At 44.3% G+C, this 27,319-nt stretch overlaps 1 protein-coding gene across 4 annotated transcripts in view; it reads right to left on the reverse strand.

Moving 5' to 3' along the window:
* Window positions 1-27,319, reverse strand: part of LOC124553594 (zinc finger protein 436-like) — a 214,855-nt gene that overhangs the window by 4,119 nt on the left and 183,417 nt on the right. For all 4 annotated transcript variants that reach the window (XM_047127450.1, XM_047127448.1, XM_047127449.1 and 1 more), the window contains one exon: window positions 27,195-27,232. In XM_047127450.1, coding sequence (XP_046983406.1) covers window positions 27,195-27,232 — 38 coding nt within the window. The remainder of the gene's footprint in view (window positions 1-27,194; window positions 27,233-27,319) is intronic.

The following is a 27,319-nucleotide window of genomic DNA, read 5'->3' on the forward strand; positions in this document are numbered from 1 at the left end:
GATCGTTCCCTTCGAGGTGATTCATAATGTTTGAATACAGTATATGCTCCAAAATCCTACTGCAAACCGACGTCAATGATATAGGTCTGTAGTTCGATGGATTACTCCTACTACCCTTCTTAAACACTGGTGTGACCTGCGCAATTTTCCAATCTGTAGGTACAGATCTATCGGTGAGCGAGCGGTTATATATGCTTGCTAAGTAGGGAGCTATTGTATCAGCGTAATCTGAAAGGAACCTAGTCGGTATACAATCTGGACCTGAAGACTTGCCCGTATCAAGCGATTTGAGTTGCTTCGCAACCCCTAAGGTATCTACTTCTAAGAAACTCATGGCAGTAGCTGTTCGTCTTTCAAATTCTGGAATATTCCATTTGTCTTCCCTGGTAAAGGAATTTCGGAAAACTGCGTTCAATAACTCCGCTTTAGCGGCACAGTCGTCGGTAACAGTACCATCGGCACTGCGCAGCGAAGGTATTGACTGCGTCTTGCCGCTTGTGTACTTTACATACGACCAGAATTTCATCAGATTTTCTACCAAATTTCGAGACAATGTTTCGTTGTGGAACCTATTAAAGGCATCTCGCATTGAAGTCCGTGCCAAATTTCGTGCGGCTGTAAATTTTAGCCAATCTTCGGGATTTCGCGTTCTTCTGAACTTCGCATGCTTTTTCCGTAGCCTCTGCAACAGCGTTCGGACCTGTTTTGTGTACCATGGGGGATCAGCTTCATCTCTTACCAATTTATGAGGTATGAATCTCTCAATTGCTGTTGCTACTATATCTTTGAATTTGAGCCACATCTCGTCTACATTTGCATAGTCAGTTCGGAAGGAATGGAGATTGTCTCTTAGGAAGGCTTCTAGTGACACTTTATCCGCTTTTTTAAATAAAATTATTTTGCGTTTGTTTCTGGTGGATTTGGAAGAAACGGTATTGAGCCTAGCTACAATGACCTTGTGAACACTAATCCCTGTATAAGTCATGATGCTCTCTATCAGCTCTGGATTGTTTGTGGCTAAGAGGTCAAGTGTGTTTTCGCAACCATTTACAATTCGCATGGGTTCATGGACTAACTGCTCAAAATAATTTTTGGAGTAAGCATTTAGGACAATCTCAGAAGATGTTTTCTGCCTACCACTGGTTTTGAACAAGTATTTTTGCCAACATATCGAGGGAAGGTTGAAGTCCCCACCAACTATAACCGTATTTGAGTGGGGTATTTATTTGTTACGAGACTCACATTTTCTCTGAACTGTTCAGCAACTATATCATCGGAGTCTGGGGGTCGGTAGAAGGAGCCAATTATTAACTTAGTTCGGCTGTTAAGTATAACCTCCACCCATACCAATTCGCACAGAGTATCTACTTCAACTTCACTACAAGATAAACCACTACTGACAGACACAAACACTCCACCACCAATTCTGCCTAATCTATCTTTCCTGAACACCGTCTGAGACTTGGTAAAAATTTCTGCAGAACTTATTTCAGGCTTTAGCCAGCTTTCTGTACCTATAACGATTTCAGGTTCTGTGCTTTCTATTAGCGCTTTCAGGGACTTTCCCAGCACAACTACAACAATTTACAACTACAATTCCGACTGTTCCTTGATCCAAGCACGTCCTGTATTTGTCATGCACCCTTTGAGATTGCAGCCCACCCTGTACTTTCCCGAGGCCTTCTAACCTAAAAAACTGCCCAGTCCACGCCACACAGCCTCCGCTACCCGTGTAGCCGCCAGCTGAGTGTAGTGAACTCCTGACCTATTCAGCACCCTATGGCGCAAGTCAAGGAATCTGCAGCCAACACGGTCGCAAAACTGTCTGAGCCTCTGATTCAGACCCTCCACCCGGCTCTGCACCAAAGGTCCGCAGTCAGTTCTGTCAACGATGCTGCAGATGGTGAGCTCTGCCTTCATCTCGTAAGCAAGACCGGCAGCCTTCACCAAATCAGATAGCCGCTGGAATCCAGAGAGAATTTCCTCAGATCCAAAGCGACACACGTCATTAGTGCCGACATGTCCCACCACCTGCAGCTGGCTGCACCCTGTGCTCTTCGTGGCATCCGGAAGGACCCTTTCCACATCAGGAATGACTCCACCCGGAATGCACACGGAGTGCACACTGGATTTCTTCCCCTCCTTAGCTGCCATACCCCTGGGGCCCCATTATGCGCTTAACATTGGAGCTCCCAACTACCAATAAGCCCACCCTCTGCAATTGCCCGGACCTTGAAGGCTGAGAATCATCCTCTGAAACAGGGCAGGCAGCTGCATCATGCTCAGCCAGAGACAGTGCCTGAAACCTGTTTGTCAGACGCACCGGGGAGGCTTTCTGATCAGCCTCCGGGGACGTCTTTCGCTGCCTGCCACGCCTTGGAACGACCTCCCAGTCAACCACAGGCGAGGGCTCAGCCCCACTGCGGGCAGCAACCGGGGCAACCACAGCGGAAGACCGATCTGGGGACAGATGGGACAAGGTTGACATCCCCGTGATACCCAAGTCCAGCTCCCCACAGTGGTGCCCATTGGCAACAGCCTCAAGCTGCGCGACCGAAGTCAGCGCCGCTTGCAGCTGTGAGCGAAGGGATGCCAACTCAGCCCTCATCCGAACACAGCAATCACAGTCCCACAGTGAGACGTGCAAGAAGTGTGCAAACGACATTTGGGCAGATACCGACAGGGGTGTCCAGCTGTGCCGACTCCGCGATGTGGCCAGCTGCGCTAGGTTTCTGGGCTGAAGATCTGCGGTGCAAGCAGCCCGTCCTAGTGGCTTACGTCTGCACCTACGAGCATACTGCAAAGCCACCGTATGTTGCGTGGCAAAGGGCATGCTGTACCACTGTCAGTCATATGCTTCCCTGTTCCACTCACAAACAGAGCGAGGGAAAAACGACCGTCTCTATGCCTCCGTATCGAGCCCACTCTCTCTAATCTTATCTCTGCGGCCACTATGCGCAATGCATGTTGGTGGCAGGAGAATTGTTTGGCAGTCAGCTTCAAACGCTTGTGCTCTAAATTTTCTCAACAGTGTTTATCGGAAAAAATGTCGCCTTCCATCTGGGGATTCTCATTCGAGTTCTTGAAGCATCCCCAGAAAATTTACGTGTCGTTCGAACCTACCGGTAACAAACCAAGCAGCCCGCCTTCGAATTACTTCGATATTTTCCTGTAATCTGACCTGGAAAGGGGGGGGGGGGGAGGGGGGGGGGGGAATCAAAGGTCGGATACTTTTTAGACAGACCTCGTATAATGTAACAGCGCCCCTGTCACACTCCTTGGGGCACTCCTGACAATACCCTCGTCTCTGACGAAGAGTCACCGTCGGGGACAATTTACTGGGTTCTCTTACTCAGTAAATCTTTGAGCCACTCACATACCTAAAAACCCATTGTGTATGCTTGTGACTTTGTTCAAATTCAGCTTTGTGGCATTGTGTCAAATATTTTATGGAAATCTAGAAATACGGAATCTGTCCATTGCCTCTCATCCAATGTTTGCAGTACATTATGTGAGAAAAGGGCAAGCTGAGTTTCACAAGAATGAGGATTTCTAAAACCATATTGATTTGCGGACATAAGATTAAGAGTCTCAAGAAAGTTAATTATAATTGAACTGAAAATATGTTCAAGGATTCTGCAGCAAACAGAAGTTAGGGATATTGGTCTGTAATTATTGTGGGTCCGTTCTTTTACCCTTCTTATACACAGAAGTCACCTGCACCTTTTTCCAGTCGCTTAGTACTTTGCACCGCACAGGAGATTTGCGATAAATGCAAGCTGAATAAGGGACCAATGCTGTAGAGTACTCTTTGTAAAACCAAATTTTGATTCCATCTGGATCTGGCAACGTATTTGCTTTTAACTCTTTCAGTTGTTTTTCTGCACCAGAAATGCTTATTATTATGTCCTCAACACGGGAGTCGATGCGACAGTCAAATGACGGTACATTTGATCGATTCTCATGTGTATACAATTTCTTAGATGCGAAATTTAAAACTACTTCTTCACTTTTGCTGTCTTCTACTGCCACACCAGACTGGTCAACAAGTGACTGGGCTGAAGCCTTATATCCAATTATCAATTTTACTTAGGACCAGAATTTTCTCAGTTTCTCGACAAAATACACTGCTAAGGTATCACGGTAGTAACTGTTGTAATCTTTGTGCATCTGTCTTTTTATTGACACACAAATTTCTATTAACTTCTGCCTGTCATCATTTGCACATTCTCCTTCGATCTGAGAGTGCAACAGCCTTTCCTTTATCAACATTTTTCGAATTTCATTGTTAAACTACAGTGGGTCTTTTCCATCCTTAATCCACTTACTTGGCAGATCCTTCTTCAGAGAAGGATTTACAATCCATTTAAACCTTGCCCTTAATTCCTCTACATCCATCATAATGGAACTAAATGATGTCAGTTCATTGTCTCAGTGGGATTCTAACAACTGTCTATATCCAGCATGAGATTTACATTCTGCAGCAGAGTGTGCACTGATATGAAACTTCCTGGCAGATTAAAACTGTGTGCCGGGCCAAGACTCGAACTCGAGACCTTTGCCTTTTGCCGGCAAGTGCTCTACCAACTGAGCTACCCAAGCACGACTCACGCCCCGTCCTCACAGCTTTACTTTTGCCACTACCTCATCTCCTACCTTCCAAACTTTACAGAAGCTCTCCTGCATACCTTGCAGGACTAGAACTCCTGAACGAACGGATATTGCGGAGACATGGTTCAGTTGGTAGAGCACTTGCCCACAAAAGGCAAATCTCCCGAGTTCGAGTATCGATCTGGCACACAATTTTCATCTGCCAGTAAGTTTCAACTGTCTATATGATCTTTCTGGCAGAAATACTCTCCTACCCTTCTCGACTGATTTATTAACTTTAGCAACCAAAACTCGCTATGACGACATAATGGTCACTAATTCCTGTCTCTATACTGATGCTGTCTATTAGGTTAGGCGTGCTTGTAGCTATGAGGTCTGAAATACTTCTACTGTAAGTGGGCTGTCAAACTAGCTGATCAAGACAGTTTTTAGAAAATGTGTTCAAAAGAACTTCACACTGTACCCCCTGCAATGAATCTGTAAATGTCCCAGTCTAGACTTGGTAGGTTAAAATCACCTCCAACTAATATTGCACGATCTGGGTATTTCTGCACTGCTGACCTTAAGACTTTGTACAAATGACTCTAAAACCGTCACAGCGGAATCGGGTAGCCGGTCAAAGCGTCCGACAATTATTTCGATTTCATCTAGGGCTGTTATACGTGACCAGATACAGTAACTGTCACACTGAAATTCTACATCAGTAGAGAAAATATTTTTGTCGACTGCTATATCACATCCCAACCCACGGTGTCGAATCCGCCTTTCCGATACGTATGCCACGAATCACTGTACATCTCAGATCTTCCTATTTCGAGTTTCAGCCAGTTCTCAGTTCTGAAAATGATTTGAGCATGAGAAGGGCAGTAAATTTGGAAACACTCTGCTACCACCTTGCCTAAAAAATCCCATTTGCACTCCACAAGCACTCTGCTCACCGAGTAGCTGCTACCTTTGTGTGTGCACCCCTCACCTATCAAAGGGAAGCCCTGTGCACCCATCACCTATCAAAGGGAAGCCCTGTGCACCCCTCACCTATCAAAGGGAAGCCCTGTGCACCCCTCACCTATCAAAGGGAAGCCCTGTGCACCCCTCACCTATCAAAGGGAAGCCCTGTGCACCCCTCACCTATCAAAGGGAAGCCCTGTGCACCCCTCACCTATCAAAGGGAAGCCCTGTGCACCCCTCACCTATCAAAGGGAAGCCCTGTGCACCCCTCACCTATCAAAGGGAAGCCCTGTGCACCCCTCACCTATCAAAGGGAAGCCCTGTGCACCCCTCACCTATCAAAGGGAAGCCCTGTGCACCCCTCACCTATCAAAGGGAAGCCCTGTGCACCCCTCACCTATCAAAGGGAAGCCCTGTGCACCCCTCACCTATCAAAGGGAAGCCCTGTGCACCCCTCACCTATCAAAGGGAAGCCCTGTGCACCCCTCACCTATCAAAGGGAAGCCCTGTGCACCCCTCACCTATCAAAGGGAAGCCCTGTGCACCCCTCACCTATCAAAGGGAAGCCCTGCAATTCCCTACAGGATAATGCAAGTCTAAAAGACTGCAACCAAGAATGTCAGAGAGACAACAAAGCCTTTGGCCGAGGCCCTCCACACGGCTGCAAACCGAAGGACCCCCGCCGACTCTGGGAACGGTGCTGCAAATTGCGAGCTCCACTCGCACGTTACCTCCACCGGCAGCCTTTACTGACTGAGAACGGCCTCAGAACCCACGCGACAGGCACTATCGGTGCCGACACGAGCCACAACTCGCAGGTAACTGCAACTCGTACACTCGATAGGCGCAGGCGAGGCCTCCTCCACGTCTCGGATGAGGCGCCCTGGCACATATACCGAGTGCACGCCGACTTTCTTTCTGGCCTCGAATAATATCTGCCTAGGAGGCTCTATAGTGCACCTAACATTGGAGTTTCCAATAACTTATAAAGCCTCCCCGCGTGTGCCTGCTCGGACCCAGCCAGCTGTCCAGCCGCAGAGTGAAGAGGTGGGGCCAGGAGGCCAGTCTCCACACCGGCCTCCGCCTCGAGCGTCGCAGACGCGTTACCGCCCACCACTCACCCTGCTGTGAGGGCGGACCCAGGGGCAAAACGAGCGACATCTGAGACAACTCGTGCAATGTCAGAATCTCCGCCACCACTATACACGAGGCAGCAGTCTGAAGACGACTGACCGTTGCCAAAAGAACACTCGGCTGTTCAAAAACTGTAGCCAGCCGGTCTCGCATCTGCACACGGCGTGCACACGTCCTACCGATACTAGCGAGACTAAGTGAAAAAGTGACTTTTGAAAGTGCAGACAGAAATCTAGATATGCAACTTGCTAACCTCCTGAAGGGTCAGCTGTGGAGATTGACACCTTAGGAGAGATGAAGCTGGCTGTTAAACAGAAATGAAAACTGTGCTACAGGCTGCCTGACAACACTTTACAGTTACAGAAAAGCATGAATGAACCACATAAATAGAGAAAAAAAAAACACTCAAATTTAAGAACTATAATATTAAGAACATATGGGAGATGTTTACTACATAACTTGCACTTCGCATACGTGTAGCAGACAGCACTAGGAGGCCGGTCGCCAGGGGAGTACGGTAAACTCGTCTCGGTGTTCTTCGAACCACACACGTACGCAGTGGCTCGTCTCACACACTGCATGCAATGCGAGGCACAATGTTAAAACAGCAACTAAAAGGGACAACACTATTAAAAGCACATTAACAGGCAAGGGATTAAAAGAAAACAGCATAATCAAATGTCCTGAGACAGGTTTGTCAAGTGGATAAAACGAAGAATGCGAGCAGCTGCTCCTGGGTCATCCGCTAAAATTTCATCCAGAGTACACGGCAGGCCAATATCAACGCGCAGTGTATTAAAATTCGGAAAGGATGTTAAAATGTGGAGTACCGTCAGCAATCGCCCACACGGGCAGAATGGCACCGGTACAGCCGTCGGTAGATGGCGGTGGCTGAACCGGCAGTGTCCAATTCGTAACCGGGCCAAAACGACCTCCTCCCGCCGAGAAGGGCGTGAAGAGGTCGTCCGAGCCGTGGGAAGAGGTTTCGAGGCCCGAAGCTTGTTGTCCGTAAGTGCAGCCCAATCGGCATGCCACAGTGACAAAATGCGCTGACAAATGACCTTGCTACAACAATCAGATGAAGGCACACAACAAGAAGCTGTCCGAGGATGGAGGACCGCAGCCTTGGCCGTGACATCTGCAGTTTCATTCCCAGGGATACCGACATGGCCAGGAACCCACATAAAGTTAATCGGAGAACCGTCGTCTGCCAGCTGCTGAAGAGAGCGTTGGATCCGGTGCACGAAAGGGTGAACTGGATACGGATCACTGTGGCTCTGGATGGCACTCAGGGAATCGGAGCAGATGACATAAGCAGAATGTCGGTGGCAGCAGGGTGTAAAGAACAGCCTGGTAGAGGCAGGGTGTATACACGGACAAGGAAAAAAAAATGCCCGGATTTTTACCTGATCTCCCGGTTAAAAATAAATTTTCTTCCGGATGAAAATACACTTTTTCTGTGTAAAGTAGTAGCATACTTTCTCTCGGAACTGTAAGACGTATCCTTTGAATGGATATGGTTTTATACAGCAGCGTTGTCTAATACTGAAAAAGCTGTTAATAGAAATAGTACTTAACCCTGGTGTGGTTTCTCGATCTGATTACATCTATGTTGCCCCTGTTGCTGGATGAAACAAAATAGGCCTTTCTAATATTGCAGCAATTGTAAAACACACCAAATAAGTGAGACTGTTTTGGCAATAACGATCATTTTTGTAGTACAACAGAATATAATTCACAAAGTACCAATATGAAATACCTATTTGGCATACTACAATCAAAAAGCTTTATGTTAGGAAATAGTTTCAAATTTCATACATATGCTTCAGTTTCTCATGCACGAGACCAAAAAGTAGTAGAACGAAATTTTTGTATAAATTTGGAATCGTCATATTATTCCATAATCTGTTTGACGTCCCCGTTTCTTCTCCTTCCTCATTCTAACAAACAGTCTCGTCATCACTAATTCTGTAACTATTCCTACGACTGTCAAAACTCATTCTCCGGTTAACTTTACTAACCCTGCCACAATCACCGGTTTAGTTATCCAGCGATTATTCACCGGTTAGGCGTTATTACGAGTTCGTAAAATGCGTTTCCCGCGCTACTTCCAGAATGGAACTTAAGCGGCTGCTAGCCGGGGACTGCATCTGGCACTCTCTAGTGTAATGATCTGGACAAAAATTTTCTGTCAAAATTTTACTTTCTTGGATACACCGAGGAGATAATATGTAATCTTTCTTACACGTTATTCCTGTTAGTCGTTTATTTCCACTCTGGTAGTCTGAATCTACGGATTTCGCTAGTGATTATAACAACGCTGAACATTTGCAAACCGAATCAACCACATAAACAAGCAGCAGTTGGCATTCTCCGGTTCGGTTTTATTCCGCTCAGCTCGTATAGCCCCGTCCCATTTTGTCTGCAGTTGGTAGAGACATCACGTACAATATGCACGCATTCAAAAATCAACTAATTCATTCAGAAATCAATTAGAATGTGTTCAAATACCAGCAGGGGTGTGTTTCAAAATCATATGAATCATCGATAGACTGACATGCTCTGGATGCTAGATGCTATGTGAAACAAGGATTTTCCCTCAAGAATATGAATTTGCCCCTCCCCCCGAAATTGCCACCCGGTTCAGATACCCCGGTTTGCCTAGATACGGGCCTGCTGCGCACGCGTGAATCTGACAGATTGGGCGCGCCAGTAAATTTTTCCGGGTACCACGTGGCTGGTTACTGCTACTGCTACTTAGACAGCCAACAGACAAATTTCTGTAGCCAGGAGCAGGAGAAGGTACTAAAAGTAGCCAGGAGCAGGAGAAGGTACTAAAAGGCCTTTGACATATTCTGCTGTTGGCAGACGCTTGTAAGAGCACTGTCATTTTATATGGCGCATTTCCTTTGCAATTTAAGTTTTATTTTCGTTTCTCCTCTCTTGTTCATGTTTTAATGCTGCAGTATTATTCTGTAGTAGCTGGATACAGTAATATGCTTTGTTAGAGTATCGGTTCTTACCAGTCAGAATTACAAAAAATTAACTGAAAACTTAAACAACGAAAAATTCCTGGAATTCTAAAAAAATCCCGGGTTTTTCCTGGTTTCCTCCTGGATGAAAAAATTACTGAGTTATTCCTGGATCTCCCAGTTGTCCCGGGTCGTAGACACCCTGAGAGGGCAAATAGCTCAGCTGTGAAGAGCGAACAATGGCCATGGAGCCGGTATTTGAAACTGTGTGCCCCAACAATAAAGGAACACCCGACACCATCATCGGTCTTAGAGACATCTGTATAAATGAAGAACATATTAATGAACTTCGAATGAAGTTCGACAAAGTGGGAGCGGTATACTGAAGCGGGGGTAACCTCCTTTGGGAGCGAGCTGAGGTCAAGGTGAGCGCAAACCTGAGCCTGGAGCCAAGGTGGCGTTTGGCTCTCGCCCACTCGAAAGGTTGCAGGGAGTGAAAAATCAAGGTGCTGAAGGAGGCGACGAAAGTGAACTCCAGGGGGTAGCAGGGCAGATACATACAACCCCTATTGACGGTCGAGACAGTCGTCAAAAAAGGAACGATAAGACGGGTGGTCGGGCACTGACAATAGCCGGCAGGCATACCGACAAAGCAGTATATCGCGTCGGTAGGTTAGTGGCAATTCACCGGCTTCAGCATGACGACTCTCGAAGGGACTAGTATAGAGTTGAAGTGGCGTAAGATGGACGGCCGTGCAGAGGAGTATACAAAGCTCCCATAATCCAGCTTTGATCGGACGATCGACCGATATAGGCGAAGTAACACGGTTCGATCTGCTCCCCATGACGTACCGCTGAGAACACGGAGGACATTTAGAGAACGGGTACAACGGGCAGCCAAATATGACATGTGGAGACCAGCTAAGTTTCCTGTCAGATGTAACACCTAAAAATTTTGTTGTCTCCACGAATGGGAGAGCAACGGGACTGAGACGTAAGGACGGTGGGAGAAATTCTTTGTAGCGCCAGAAGTTAATGCAGATCACCGGACATCCAGCTGCGGTATTGGCATGCAAATTACAACCTCTGTTGCCGAACAGCAGTCAGTCCGGGTGCACGAATTAAATGTCTCCTGTGAAGGCCGTATGCACCGACATTCACCGAACGGTCATCGGAGAGACACTGTTAGTAGCCCCTAGGTTCATCGGGGTGGTCGACTACCCACCGGTTGCACGTCTGCTCACCCGTACACATCTCCGCAGATGTCGTTCACTCCCGTCATAATAACCCTCGGAACACGCAGTTGCCTCTGTGCCGGTTTCGGATTGCGACATTTTGCCACGCACGATATATTTCGACCGCGGCAGAACACAAATAGTTTACAAACTTAGCTGTTTCAGAAATGCTTCCACTCTCGGGCCGAAACCTAACAGTCGTGATCTTTTGCACCTGAGATAAATCACTCCATTTCTGCATTACGATAATGACTGCACTGCACCGATTTATACACAAAGGGCGTTCAAAATGTTTTGCACAGTCATCTCTAATTTTTCATTTTTGGCAGGAAGAGAATGAAATTTTTTGTGACCATATTTGGAACATTTAGCTATAAGTTGGTATACGAAAGTATTTTCATTTATTTACAGGTGAGTCATAATGGAGTGTGAAGTAGATGTCAGGTTGCGACAACGGTCGGTGATGGAGTTCCTCTTCAAGAGTGGCGATGACTCTGTCACATCGATTCACAGGAAGTTGCTCCCTGTTTATGGGGAAGACACAGTGGATCGCAGCAGTATTCAGCAGTGGTTGCAGAGATTTAAAGAAGGTGATTTCTCTCTACTGGACAATCCACGAAGCGGTAGACCATCGACGGCAGTGAGTGATGTGAATAAGGAGAGCAAATCATCCAAAATGACAGATGTGTGATGACACGACAGCTTGCTGAAATTCCTCGTCAGTGGGTAGTGTGGTATTACTGGTACAGCCACTAGGGTACAGAAAAATCTGTGCCTGGATCACTGACAAGTGAAATCAAGACAATGAGGAAGAATGTGTGCGAGGGTCTCGTGAAGACCATTACTGGAGAGTGGAAACAGTGTTTTGACGGCGTCATTACCCAGTTTGAAACACGGTTGTTTCTGTCCAAACCTGAGAGCAAAACCCAATCTGTGGAATGGCGTCATCCGGGTTCCCCTCAGTACAACAAAACGAGACTTTGACGAACAGCAGGCCGAAAGGTGATGGCCTCCTTCTTCTGGGACCAGTGAGATGTCATTTTCATTGACTTTTTGGAACCCGGTTCCACAATTAACCGGGACCGTTACTGTTTGTCATTGGACAAACTGCGACATGCCATCAAGACTCACAGACCACAGCTTCAGGGTCAGCTCATCAGACTACACCGTGAGAATGCCAGACACCGTACAGCCCTTATGATGCAGGAGAAAATCACGAAAATGGGTCAGAAAATTGTTCCTCATCCACCCTACAGTCCGGACTTGGCTCCGTCTGATTTTTACCTCTTTGGTCGTCTGAAGGCCCACCTGCACAGTAAAACATGTGACAGTGAGAAAGACCTTATTTCCTGTGTCAAGCAATGGTGTAAAAGTCAATCCCCAGAGTGTTACCAAAGTGCATTTACATCACAGAAAGAATGTTGGGCCAGATGTGTCACAGCTGATGGATGCTACATTGAGTAGTCTCAATGTATAGCTAGATGTTCCAAGTCTGTTCACAAACAATTTCAGTCTCCTCCTGCAAAAAAAAAAAGAGACAACTGTGCAAAACTTTTGGAACGCCCTTTCTACCTTTCACTACTAATGCTGCCACCTGACACCTGTGAGTCGTCACTGCACGCTGACGCCAAACGTAGGCGAAGGTCACACGGATGTGAGTGCACTGTGTACATCGAGTGTACTAGGTTCAAATTGCGATGTGTGCCTCGGAGATTGGGTAAGTAAAGGAAGAGACAGAAGTAAAATACAAGGTAGTGAGGTGCAGTTCTTGTGAAATTATACTGGATAGAGGAGGAGGAGGAGGAGATCAGTGTTTAACATCCTGTCGAGAACGAGGTCATTAGTGATGGAGCAGAGGCTTGGATTAGGGGAAGCATCAAGAACGAAACTGGCCGTGTCCTTCTGAAAGGAGCGATTTTGGGAAATCACAGAAAACCTAAATCAGGCTGACTGAACAAGAGTTTGAAGTGTCGTCCTCCCGAAAGAAAGTCCAGTGTGCTAAACACTGCACTATCCAGCTTGATGACAGGTTGAGGAATGAAAGGATCAGGTATTTAGTGAAAGGGGAAGCATTACAGCATAGGACAGAAGAATTGAGGCTTAGGTAGCATAAACGGGTTAAGCGAATGGAGGAGAAGAAGATATCCTGATGGATATGTAATATGAAAGGAAAGTGAAAAAAACTGAGAGACGGGGAGAGGAAAGAGTGAAGGACAGTGAGTGAAAGAGAGGAGCAGCCTGGACCAAGGTGGAGATGGATAGACGGTGGGAAGACAGAAGCAGATGTGGAGGCCTATGTTCCAAACAGTCAAAGCCAGCAGCTGGAAACTCTACAACACTGTTATGATGTCGATGATGATGACACGGAGAAGCTCACATCTTTTATTTTTCAGGGTCGACTGGCACCTTTGGTACCGTGAAGATATTTTGTCTGAATCATTTTGTAATTCATTTTGTTCTTCTAATGGTTTCACTAGACAGTAAATTATGACATCATCTGGACTGCTAAAATGGTCTTCCAAATTCTTTAAATAGATATAGAACAGCAGTGGGCCAACACCACTTCCTCAGGAAATCCCAGATATAGCTTTAGCTTCATTAGAAATTCGGGAGTGGAGAAGATACTAGCTGCATCGATTATAGTTCATGGAAAGAGGAAGAAATATGTAATCTTCAGCACAATAACAGAACTGAACATTAAAAAAAAAAACTGACTGATACGTGGTACATACGGACATGCGACACACACACACACACACGCAAACCAGAGAGATACCCAAAATACAGGGTGTCCCACTCAAACCTCCCTGATTTCAAGGACCTAGGAAAGAAAAACCACAGTAGATACGGCAATTAAAAATGCACCACATTGTAGAGCATCTCAAAGAATCTATATTCCCGCGTCAGAAGTCTCAAGTATTGTCGCCAGAGTGCAGCATGGTCGCATGAAGTGAAAATGGTGACTCCACAGCAGTGCACACAAGCAGTAGTAGGGTTTGCAGAAACAAAATCACTGATTTCTGTGCAAAAAAATTATCGTCAAGTGTATGATGTGAAAACAATTAAGGAATGTTATAGGAAGTTTCCGGCAACATTCTGGTGGTGCACGTTACAGAGTTTCAGAAGAGACAGTGGAAGACATCAGACAAACTTTTCTCAGAAGCCTGCACAAGTCAATTCGTCAAGCATCTAGGCAACTTTATGTTCTCGATCAACATCGCATCGTGTGGTTCACCAGCGTCTTCGTATGTGTGCTTACAAAGTGAAAATTCTACAATATCTGATGCCAAACGACAAACCACGCCGACAACAATTTGCTGCAGACATGCTGCAGGGTATTGATATGGACGCCAGCTTCCTGGAAAGATGTTTATTCTCAGATGAGGCAACCTTTCATCAATCAGGAAGGGTTAACAGGAATAATATTCACAAGTTTGTGATAGCCCTCAACTAAATGTCCGGTGCAAGCTATTGCATGACACGATTGTTGGACTGTTGTTCGTTGCGGAACAAATAGAGAATGGGTCAGTGTATCTCGACATGTTGGAGCAGTTTCTGAACCCTCAGATACAAGATTTGCAACCCAACATCATTTTTCAACAAGAGGGAGCTCCACCGCATTGGTCAACGGGTGTTCACAAGTTACTGGATACGAAATTTCCCAATCGTCAGATCGGACGCGGAGGACCCATTGCCTGGCCACCACGTTCACCTAACATTATGCTGCTTAATTTCTTAATGTGGGGATTCGCGAAGGACCACGTGTATGTGACCAAAGTGGACGATATTTCTATGTTGCGACATTGTATCACTAATGCGATTGCAACAATAACGGAGGAAATGTTACAAAGAACTTTGATTATATCCATACTGGATGAGAGGTTGTGGTTGTGAATGTCAATGTTAAAAAATATATCGGCTCAACCACTTGTTCATAGTGTAAAACACTACGATTGACGCGTTTCGGAAGTCAAGCTTCCATCATCAGAATAATAAAAAGTAAAAGCACTCGTTAAAACTCGCTAAAATGGAACATGCACCGGGCACAATAAAATTGATAATAAAATTAAAACATCGTGGCTACTTCCCCTGTTGTAGCCAGGTCTTCCAAGGTGCATCTCTTTTTCTTTTTGTATATTACAAATGCTGTGTAGATGATACGCTGCTGCTTATTGATGGACAAGAAAAATAAGTTGCAGAAATTGTAAATAAATTTAACGAGTTACATGGTAAAATTGAATTCACTGTGGAAGATGAGGAAAATGGTGAACTGCAATTTCTCGACCTAAGTATTAGGAAACAAAACATGTTTTTAAAATATTAGGAAACCAACCACAATTGATGTGTTGATACAAAATAATTCCTGCCATCCTAATATCCAGAAACGTTCTGCTTTTAGATCTTTGATAGATGGAGCCTTTAGAGTCCCTATGAATGAAGAAGACAGAATGACTGAGCTGAATATCGTGAAACAACTACGCAGAGCTAACGGATATCACCAAAACGTTGTCAATAAATTAATACCACAGAAACAGCGCGCGAATGCAAGGAAGAATACCGCAAATAATATTACGAGAGTCACAATACCATACTTCGGTGATATTTCGCAAAAAGTGGCTAACATTTTCAAACCTTTTAAAGTTGATACCGCTTTTCACACCAATAATACGCTGCGGTTTAAACTAAGAAATAATTTACAGCAGGAAAGCGATAAATATGAGAGAGCTGGGGTTTATAAAATTCAGTGTAACACGTGCAAGGCAAGCTATGTAGGCCAAACTGGTAGGTCCTTTAAAGTATGTTACAAAGAACATAGCGATGCTTTACGGCTTCATAATTTTGAAAAGTCAGCTGTAGCCACGCATATTTGGGAAACGGGACACCCCATGTTGGGAATAGATCAGGATCTTGTTATTTTACATAGACAGGACAAGGCAAAAAGCTGAATCTACTAGAACAGCTGGAAATTATGATACATAGCGTGGATAATCAGAACACACTGAATGAACAGCTAACTGGTGATACAAATAACTTTTTCAAACATTTCACTGGTTTCTTTTAGTAACTACATTTTTAGCATTTGGCAGGATACCATCATTTCATGAGGTCCTTGGAACGCGTGAGCTCACTCACGTTTCAGTGTCGTGTTTGGCTACGTGGTGTGTGGTATCAACTTAAACGCACAGGCGGTTTACGACGATAGAGGAGAGAGCCGTGTGGTTGGAAGTTGAACACCATAGGCGACACCATTTTAGAGTTTTCTATATTTTGACGACTATGTGGAGATGCACCTTGGAAGATCTGGCTGCAAAAAGGGAAGTAGCCACAATGTTTTAATTTTATTATCAATTTTATTGCGCCCGGTGCATGTTCCATTTTAGCGAGTGTTAACAGGTTCTTTTACTTTTTATTATTCTGATGATGGAAGCTGGACTTCCGAAACGCGTCAATATTAGTGTTTTACACTATAAACAAGTGGTTGAACTGATATATTTTTCAATGTGTTACAAAGAACTTGGCAAGAAATTGAATACTTGATATTCTTCGTGCTGCAAATGGTTCACATGTAGAGGTGTGTTGTGATAAATAAATAAATTCTTTGAGATGCTCTACGATGTGGTGCATTTTTCATTGTCGTATCATGTCCCCCCCCCCCCCCCCCCCCCTCTCTTTGAAATCAGGAAGGTTTGAGTGGGCCACCCTGTATACACACCTGTGGCCACAGTGAGACTGACTGTTAATTATAACTTAATTATTGGGAGCAGCTGGCTGTCAGATGGAGGGAAGGGGCTAGGAAACGGGATACAAGATGAAGAGAGGGTAGTGGGGTGGTGTGAGGCAGCTGCTTTGACAGATGACACAGTGCCTGCACAACAAGGTTTCATCCGAGGGGAGAGCATATAAGAGGCAGAGACAAGTACTGAGGGTAGGAAAGGAAAGGAAGGTGGAGATGAAGGAGGAGACAGGGAGGGAAGAGAGCAAGGGAGAGGGAAGGAGAGAGAGAGAGAGAGAGAGAGAGAGAGAGAGAGAGAGAGAGAGAGACAGAGAGAGAGAGAGAGAGAGAGAGAGACAGAGAGAGAGAGAGAGAGAGAATATCTGCTGCATCCTGCATGGGATTGGGGGGGGGGGGGGAGAGTTAGTAGACAGTCTGGGCAGGGGAGGAGTGGTGTGGGCAGAAGAGAGTAGGAGAAAGGTAAGGTGAGATAGTGGGAGCAAGTTAGGAGAGGTGTGGAGCACAGGGGAGACAGTCCCCACCTGTATAGTTCAGAGAAGCTCCTGCTGGAAGGGAGAATCCAAATGGCTCGCACAGTGAAACAGCTGTTAAAGTCTTTTGTATTGTGGCGTGCAGCAGGTTCGACAACTGGACGGTCGAGTTTGTGGTTTGCCGCAGTTTGGCAGTGGCCATTTGTGCAAGTACACAGTAGGTTACTTCTCGTGCCCACACAGAATGCTGCATAGTAACTGCAGCACAACTGGTATATAGGATAGTTGCTTTCACACGTGGCCCTGCCTTTTATGGGCTTTCAACAGTTGGAACGGCATTCCCAGCACCATCTCAGGAAAGTATCACAGGTACTCTTGTCCTATTCCAGAATTACCTATAGCCGAGAAAGTGACTACCAAAATTATCCAACCCCTCCCCCGACACTTAGTAGTTCCCTGAGTATGCCTCGATGACATATTCCACCTTCCACACACCTAAAAACTTCCTCCACCCTTTATGAAACACAATGCTCCTAAACACCCATCCTGTAACACTTTAGTCAACATTTCTGTGCCATATGCAGTTTCACTTATGATTGAAACAGGCTTATGTCTGTTGAAGTTATTTTATTCATTGTGACGCAGCCACTGGGCTAAGACGTTTTTCATTTTTAAAAGCTTATGTAAGTAATATTTTATCACATACATAATCTTAGAAGTTTATGTATACATTGTATTACTGGTCTACATGTTATTTTGGTCACTTTTTAGGATTTATGAAGAAGGCTATATTATTATAGTTGAAACCATGGTCAAGATGTGGTATAAACATAATTAGTGCAACTGTGGGCTGTTTTTCATTCCAAACAATTTCGTAACGGTTGCTGGTATTGCTGCCACCATGAAAATAATGAATAATTTTGAGGTCACCTACAGCCACAACTACATCTATACTCTGCAAACCACTGTGAAGTGCACAGCAGATGGTACGTCCCATTGTACCAGTTATGGTTTCTTCCAGTTTCATTCACGTATGGAGCGCAGGAAGAATGATTGATAGAGTGCTTTTGTGTACTGGTAACTAATATGATCTCATTCTCACAGTCCCTATATGAGCGGTATGTAGGGGATTGTAGTATATTCCTAGAATCATCATTTAAAGCTGATTCTTGAAATACTGTAAATCAACTTTGTTGGGACAGTTTCCATCTCTCATCAAGAGTCTGCCAGTTCAGTCCTTTCAGCATCTCGGTGACATTCTTGCACAGGTCATGAAAAAAACTTGTGTGACCATTCATGCTCCCCTTCTCTACATCTACATCTACATCCATACTCTGCAAGCCAGCATACGAGTTGTGGTGGAAGGTATACTTTACCACACCTAGTCGTTTCCTTTCCTGTTTCACTCACAGATAAAGTGAAAGAAAAACAAATGTCTATATGCCTCCATACGAGCCCTAATTTCTCATCTCATATCTTCGTGGTCCCTCCACGAAAATATGTTGGCAGCAGTATGATCGTTCTGCAGTCAGCTTCAAATGTCGGTTCTCTAAATCTTCTCAGTAGTGTTCTCTGAAATGAATGTCGTCTTCCCTCTGGGGTTCACACTTGAGCTCCCGAGGCGTATCAATAACACTCGCATGCCGATTGAACCTACCAGCAACAAATCTAGCAGCTCACCTCTGAACTGCTTTGATGGCTTCTTTCAATCTGACCTGCTACAGATCCCAAACAGTTGAGCAGTATTCAAGAATAGGTCACACTAGCATCATATATGCAGTTTCCTTTACAGATGAATTATCCTTCGCTCTAGTTCTCCCAACAAACCGACACTGACCATTTGCGTTCCCTACCACAATCCTCACACGCTCGTTCCATTTCGTATTGCTTCGCAACGTTACACCCGTATATTTAAACAACATGACTGTGTCAAGCAGGACACTACCAATGTTGCATCTGAATGTTACGAGATTGATTTTCCTACTCATCCATATTAGCTTACAATTTTCTACATTAAGATCCAGCTGCCATTCATCATACCAACTAGAAATTTCGTTTAGGTCACCTCGTATTAACCTACAGTCACTTATCTTCGACACCTTCCTGTACACAACAGCATCATCAGCGAACAACTGCAGATTGATGCCCACCCTGTCTGCCAGATCATTCGTGTATACCGAAAATAGCTAGACTCCTATCGTACTTCCCTGGGGAGCTCTGACATTACCCCACCTCCGATAAACACTCACCGTCGAGGACAGCATAATGGATAATATTACTTAAGAAGTCTTTGAGCCACACACATACCTGGGAACCTATCCCGTATGCACGGTTGTACCCGTAGTTCGCAGTGGAGTACCTCAAACTACCGCCTAGCCTAAAAATAACCCGTGTGCACTCCACAAGTACTCTGCTATCCGAGTAGCTGCTTCCTTTGCGTAGTGCACCCCTGACCTATCCAGGGGAGTCCTGCAAACCCCCACCAATAACACAGGTCCAGATATCTGCTGCCAAGACTGTCACAGAGAAGACAGAGCCTTTGGCTGAGAACCTCCTTTTGGCCTCAAACCAAATGACCCCGATCAACTCTGGGAATGATGCTGCAAACTGTGAGCTCTGCTGGCACCCCTTGTGTGAAGCCAGGAGTCTTCACCACCTCTACAAGCTGCACGGAAGAACTGAGGTGGCCTCAGAATCCACGCGACAGGCGTCGTCGGTGCTGACGTGAGACACCACTTCCAGACGACTGCAGTCTGCTCACTCGATAGCGACAGGCAAGTACGCCTCAGATGAGGACTCCTGGCAGACATACCGAGTGTTCATTGGCTTTCATTTCAGTCCCAAACGCTATCCGCCTAAGGGGCTCCAAACGCATCTAACACTGGGACTCCCAATGACTAGCAAACCCCTCCCCCCGTGTACCTGCTCGGACTCTGCCGAAGGAGTGGCCAGCCGTACACTCGTAGGGTTATCGGCGAGGTCAGGCCTCCGGTCTCCACAGCGGCCCTCTGCCTCGAGCGACACGAATGCATTACCACCTGCCATTCGACCTACTGTGACGGCGGATCCGACACATCGGGTGCACTACGAGGTGCCTCGGAAGCGGAGCCTGTGGGCGAAACGAGTGACACCCGAGGTATCCCGTGCGACACACCACAATCTCCACCACCGTTACGCCCTGAGGCAGCAACCTAAAGGCGAGTGATCACAGATAAAACCACGTTCAACTCTCTGCAAACTGCAACCAGCTCCTCCTGCATCCCCACAACAGGCACACATTCTAGCCATCCTAGCAAGACTAACTGAAGAGTAAACAATAACAGCTGCTGGAAAGCTAGATAAGCAATTTGTTACCTTCCTATTTGTTCATGAGACCCAGAAAAATTAGATACAGGCTCCCAGGTAGATGCCATTTTCCTCGACTTCCGGAAGGCGTTCGATGCAGTTCTGCACTGTCGACTGATGAACAAAGTAAGAGCCTACGGAATATCAGACCAGCTGTGCGACTGGACTGAAGAGTTTTTAGCAAACAGAACACAGCATGTTGTTATCAATGGAGAGACATCTTCAGACGTTAAAGTAACCTCTGGTGTGCCACAGGGGAGTGTTGTGGGACCATTGCTTTTCACAATATATATAAATGACCTAGTAGATAGTGTCGGAAGTTCCGTGCGGCTTTTCGCGGATGATGCTGTAGTATACAGAGAAGTTGCAGCATTAGAAAATTGTAGCGAAATGCAGGAAGATCTGCAGTGGATAGGCACTTGCTGCAGGGAGTGGCAACTGACCCTTAACGTAGACAAATGTAATGTATTGCGAATACATAGAAAGAAGGATCCTTTATTGTATGATTATATGATAGCGGAACAAACACTGGTAGCAGTTACTTCTGTAAAATATCTGAGAGTATCCGTGCGGAACGCAACAAAGGAGGTGGCTTACAAAACACTCGTTCGACCTATACTCGAGTATTGCTCATCAGTGTGGGACCCGTACAAGGTCGGGTTGACGGAGGAGACAGAGAAGATCCAAAGAAGAGCAGCGCGTTTCGTCACAGGGTTATTTGGTAACCGTGATAGCGTTATGGAGATGTTTAACAAACTCGAGTGGCAGACTGTGCAAGAGAGGCGCTCTGCATCATGGTGTAGCTTGCTCGCCAGGTTTCGAGAGGGTGTGTTTCTGGATGAGGTATCGAATATATTGCTTCCCCCTACTTATACCTCCCAAGGAGATCACGAATGTAAAATTAGAGAGATTCGAGCGCACACGGAGGCTTTCTGGCAGTCGTTCTTCCCGCGCACCATACGCGAGTGGAACAGAAAAGGGAGGTAATGACAGTGGCACGTAAAGTGCCCTCCGCCACACACCGTTGGGTGGCTTGCGGAGTACAGATGTAGATGTAGATGTAGATGTAGAAGGTGTAACCCCCAAGGGGTGCTGATCCCTCAATGAACTGTGCAGCTGGCTGTTCTGAAGAAATGACAACTGAGCTACAGACTGTCTGAATTTACACTTACAGGGCAAAAAAGGAGGGCGAGAGAAAACTTCCTAAAGTAATTATACAAATACATAGCATTAAGAAAACACAGGAAAAGCTAAATACGTAGCTTGATGCCCCGGAGATGTGCCACAGGCAGCAGCTCGCACTGAACTGAGTGCCTAACCGGCCTGATTAGAATGGTCACTGGTCTCAAAACTAACAGCTGAGTAACTCTACTGCACTACTGACTAATTGAATAAAAACTTACAAAACACGAGATTCAACTCTGAGAATTTGAGGCTTCAGGTCTACCGAATATTTATTATACGCAAAGGTCATTGAATCGAGTACATAAAGCCACACTAGCAATGCCTGCGGCAGAAAACTTCACTACAAAGTAAACTCACTCGAGACAAAAGATCGAAAAATAAGCAAATTCTTGCAACAAAAATACGCAGCACTACTAACAATAGCTAAATAAACAGTTACTGTTCAGTTCTGCTCAGAAGTAAGTTAGAATAGCACTAAAATTAAAAATGTAAACAAACTGTGTACAACCGGTTGGCTGCTGTTGCTGCTGCTCTGTTTACATTCAATATCTCCTGCTAGTCCTATCTGGTACAGGCCCACACACTTGAGAAACATTCTAGGATGGTATGCAAGAGTGATCTGTAAGCAATCTGCTTTGTAGAATGGCTGCACTTCCCCAGTATCCTACTGAAAAACTAAAATCTATCACCAGCATTTTCCCACAACTGAGACTACGTGATCATTCCTTCGTACCCCTACAAAACGTTACACCCAGGTATCTGTACGGGCTGGCCAATTCCAACTGTGACTCACGGATATTAAAGGATAATAGGCTTTTCTCCTTTTGTGAAATGCACAATTTTACACTGCTGAATATTTAAAGCAATTTGCCAATATTTGCAACACTTGGAAATCTTATCACTGAATATTTATGCAGCTCCTTTCAGACAGTACTTCATTACAAATAACTATGTCATCTGCACAAAGTCTGAGGTTGCTATTAATAATGTCCACAAGGTCATTCGTATACTACATAAACAGCAATGGTACCAACACACTTCCCTGGGAAACACCCAAAGTTACTTCCACACATGTTGACGAATCTCCATTCATGATTATATGCTGCGTCCTGCCTACCAAAAAATCCTCATTCCAGTCACGAACTTCACTTGATAGCCATATGACTGTATTTTTTAAAAATAAGTGTAGGTGTGATATTGAATCAAATGCCTTCCTGAAATCGAGAAATATTGTACATACTTTCAGTATGTCATGTGAGAAACGTCCGAGTCGGGTTTCACACGATCGATGTTTTCGGAACCTGTGCTGTTTGGTATTGAAGAGAACATTCCGTTTGAGATACCTCATTATGTTTGAGCTCAGAATCTGTTCCAAGATTATACAACAAATCGATGTCACGGATATTGGATACAGTTTTGTGGCTCACTCCTGCCACCTTTCCTGTTGACAGGTGTCGTCTGGGCTCTCTTCCAGGAGCTGGCCACAGTGCTTTGTTTGAGGGATCTAAGACAGATGATAGTTAACAGACGGGCTAACTCATCCACAAATTGAGTATAGAATCTGAGAGGGATTCCGTCGGGCCCTGGAGCTTTGTTCAGTTTTAACGATTTCAGCTGTTTCTCAATGCAGCAGCCACTAAAATCTATTTTCTCCTCAGTGGCACGAAATAAAAGTGAGGCAATAATTCTGGACTTTCCTCTGCCAAGGAATATTTGAACACAAGAGTTAGGTGTTTCTCCTTTGGCTTTACTACTCTCAATTTTATTTCCCGTTGTAACATACAGCATTACTATAATATTCAATACCCAGAATTTGTAGCCGGGTATCGGTACTTTCTGTTACACAAAGAATAAAAAACATGCCACTATGGCACCTTTTCATGTTATGTAATTGTATTATATAATACTATGAATGATATATAAACAAAATTTACAAATAATTAAATAATATGTAACATAATAATCACTATGAACCATCAACATTTACTCAGAACTATAATAATCAGTACGTAATTCATTTGCTAAGAAGTAGTTAAAAATGTTAGCATCGATATTACTTTTGTTAATTAACTGCAATTAGATCTCGAAAGTTCAGTTTGGAAAACGTTATTGTAAATCGATCAAAAAGCAAGAACTAAATTTAAATTCATGTAATTTCAAGTGACAAATAATTTCAAACCCAAATTTGTAAACCAGAATTAATACCATAACTAAAATAATTAATTGATCATTGTTAACAAATGTAATTAACTCCATTACTTACGTTTGGATGCATATTTCAAAGTTATGAGCCATTAAAGAGGTTAAACAACTTGTGCATATATTACATAAATGTTAGCAATATTTTCCGATCGGTGATTCATTTGTACACTACTGGCCATTAAAATTGCTATGCCACGAAGATGACATTCTACAGACGCGAAATTTAACCGACAGGAAGAAGATGCTGTGATATGCAAATGATTAGCTTTTCAGAGCATACACACAAGGTTGGCGCCGGTGGTGACACCTACAACGTGCTGACATGAGGAAAGTTTCCAACCCATTTCTCATACACAAACAACAGTTGACCTGCGTTGCCTGGTGTAACGTTGTTGTGATGCCTCGTGTAAGGAGGAGAAATGCGTACTATCACGTTTCCGACTTTGATAAAGGTCAGATTGTAGCCTATCGCGATTGCGGTTTATCGTATCGCGACATTGCTGTTCGCGTTGGTCGAGATCCAATGACTGTTAGCAGAATACAGAATCAGTGGGTTCAGGAGGGTAATACGGAACGCCGTGCTGGATCCCAACGGCCTCGTATCACTCGCAGTCGAGATGACAGGCATCTTATCCGTATGGCTGTAACGGATCGTGCAGCCACGTCTCGATACCTGAGTCAACAGATGGGGACGTTTGCAAGACGACAACCATCTGCACAAACAGTTTGATGATGTTTGCAGCAGCATGAACTATCAGCTCGGAGACCGCGGCTGCGGTTACCCTTGACGCTGCATCACAGACAGAAGTGCCTGCGATGGTGTACTCGATGACGAACCTGGGTGCACGAATGGCAAAACGTCATTTTTTCAGATGAATCCAGGTTCTGTTTACAGCATCGTGACAGTAGCATCTGTGTTCGGTGACATCGTGCTGAACGCACATTGGAAGCGTGTATTTGTCATCGCCATACTGGCGGTGCCATTGGTTACACGTCGGTCACCTCTTGTTTGCATTGACGGCACTTTGAACAGTGGACGTTACATTTCAGATGTGTTACGACCCGTGGCTCTACCCTTTATTCGATCCCTGTGAAACCCTACATTTCAGCAGGATAATGCACGACCACATGTTTCAGGTCCTGTACGGGCCTTTGTGGATACAGAAAATGTTGGACTGCTGCTCTGGCCAGCACATTCTCCAGATCTCTCACCAATTGAAAACGTCTGGTCAATGGTGGCCGAGCAACTGGCTCGTCACAATACGGCAGCCACTACTCTTGAACTGTGGTATCGTGTTGAAGCTGCATGGGCAGCTGTACCTGTGTACGCCATCTAAGCTCTGTTTGACTCAATGCCCAGGCGTATCAAGGCCATTATTATGGCCAGATTTCTCAGGATCTATGCACCCAAACTGCGTGAAAATGTAATCACATGTCAGTTCTAGTATAATGTATTAGTCCAATGAATACCTGTTTATCATCTGCATTTCTTCTTGGTGTAGCAATTTTAATGGCCAGTATTGTATTTATTAAATTAATGAAACACATTATTGTAAAAAAGTCATATTTAATTTTCAATCTTAAATCGTACAATTTCTAACCTTAAACTCATATGTAATGAACTAATATTTTATGCTGTAAGTAATCTGATTGTCAACCTTTTGTATATTTGTAACTTTTAATTGTAACTATGAATTTCACGATGGTGTAACAATTGAAGTAATGAACACACGTTGTCTGGAATATATATAAGCAAATGTGGCAATGGAGTGTCAGTTCACCTAGGAGTTCACTTTGCAGTCAAGTCTTTTCAGTCAGTAAGTCGGTCTGTCAGCTGTTGGATTGTCAAACAGACTATAAGTGAAGTTTGATGTATTCTGCTACGACTTTGGAAAAATGTTATCAACAACAAATAAATCTCCGCAAATTGTATGACCTGGAGTTTTAATTAGAAGGAATCACCAGCTACCCGACTCAGGCAAATTACAAGATAAGTACAACAAGAATACTTCGTTATGCATTGCCCTTACTTACGTCCACTCCAGGTGCAAATACATAAGTAATTATATTAACGCACCAGTAAATAAATCATATGCATTCATAAAGTAAGGGGGATGACATACCGTCTTGTCCATGAGTGATTGGACACTACCTCTGAGTGATTCACTAGTATCTTGGAAAGTTGACAATATTTCAAGTCCCAGTAGACTCACTATCTACTGAGCACTATTGAAGTGCTTAATGGAATACAAGTGTATCCCTCAGTTTGATGAAAACTGAACTTGGTGCATATTATGTGAGCTGGGGCCATCTGGCACCATTTATTGAACTGTCAGAATGTCAGATAGCTCCATGTCAATACTGAGGAGAATAAGGTAATAAGCCTTACAAAGCAGCCTGAAACTTCTGACGGAATAAGGCGGCATCCTGCATCGCTTTGATACCTGGGTTGTTACTGGCTAACTGGATAGCTAACTGACCAGCAAGAGAACAGCTTTATAACGTCAGTATATAATTAACATGGCTGACACAGCAAGTGACAGTTTGGTAATAAATGGTGAAAGTATAGAAACTGAAGGTAAAATGCGGAAGAGAAATATAGAAAAGAGAAAAGATAGGAGCAGATAACGGGCATGTGACAGTGGACAATAATGGGGAATATGGTAGAAAAGTAGAAAGAACATTTAGTTAGTTCAATTCCATTAACAAAACAGCCCACAAAAATGAAAACACTTCTGGCACAACTGAGAACTCCTGAAAGGCAAGATTCCAGTGATGACATGAAGTCCGTGCACAGTTCACATACAGTGATACAGACCAGTGTACTACTATAAGTCTGCAGTGGGGCAAAAGTAGGGCATAGAAAATAAGTGACACTGTTCTGGAACATAAGTGTTTTAATGATTGGTCCGCCAAAGCTCCGAAAGTGTGTCATATAATGTCAATGTTGAAGTTTGTGCCTCCTGTTCGCTACAGCTTTTATAAAAATAACGAGTATGATTCCAAGAAAATGCAATTAATGAAAATGATGTTACTTATTGTTTTTCTATTGTATCTCAAAATGTGTATTGTATCATTAGTGAGGTGACAGTTTTCCCTATAATAATCAATGCATTCTGTGCCACATTTGCAGGAATTTAACACAATACCCACATAACCTAACCCATAAAATATTTTCTGATTCTTACTGTTATGATAAAGTTACAGGCTACTTAACAAAATGGTAAATATCTCCAAAGTACACTTTTGAGGGATACCTTCTTCTTCAACTAAGCCCTTCAATTCTTCATTTCATTTAAAAAGAAGTGTTCTACACCTATTACGATGAAACACTTTCCAGAGAAGAATGAAAACTTACCCCGTCGGATAAAATCCCTCATTCATGGAATCGGGTATCTGAAACATTAGGAACAACAATTGTCAGAATGAACAAGCTTAACTTCAACGCAAAGTGTTACAACTCTACACTTAGTTACTCAAATA

Source organism: Schistocerca americana, chromosome 11 (genome assembly GCF_021461395.2).
Source record: "Schistocerca americana isolate TAMUIC-IGC-003095 chromosome 11, iqSchAmer2.1, whole genome shotgun sequence".
In the NCBI taxonomy this organism is placed as follows: Eukaryota; Metazoa; Arthropoda; class Insecta; order Orthoptera; family Acrididae; genus Schistocerca; species Schistocerca americana.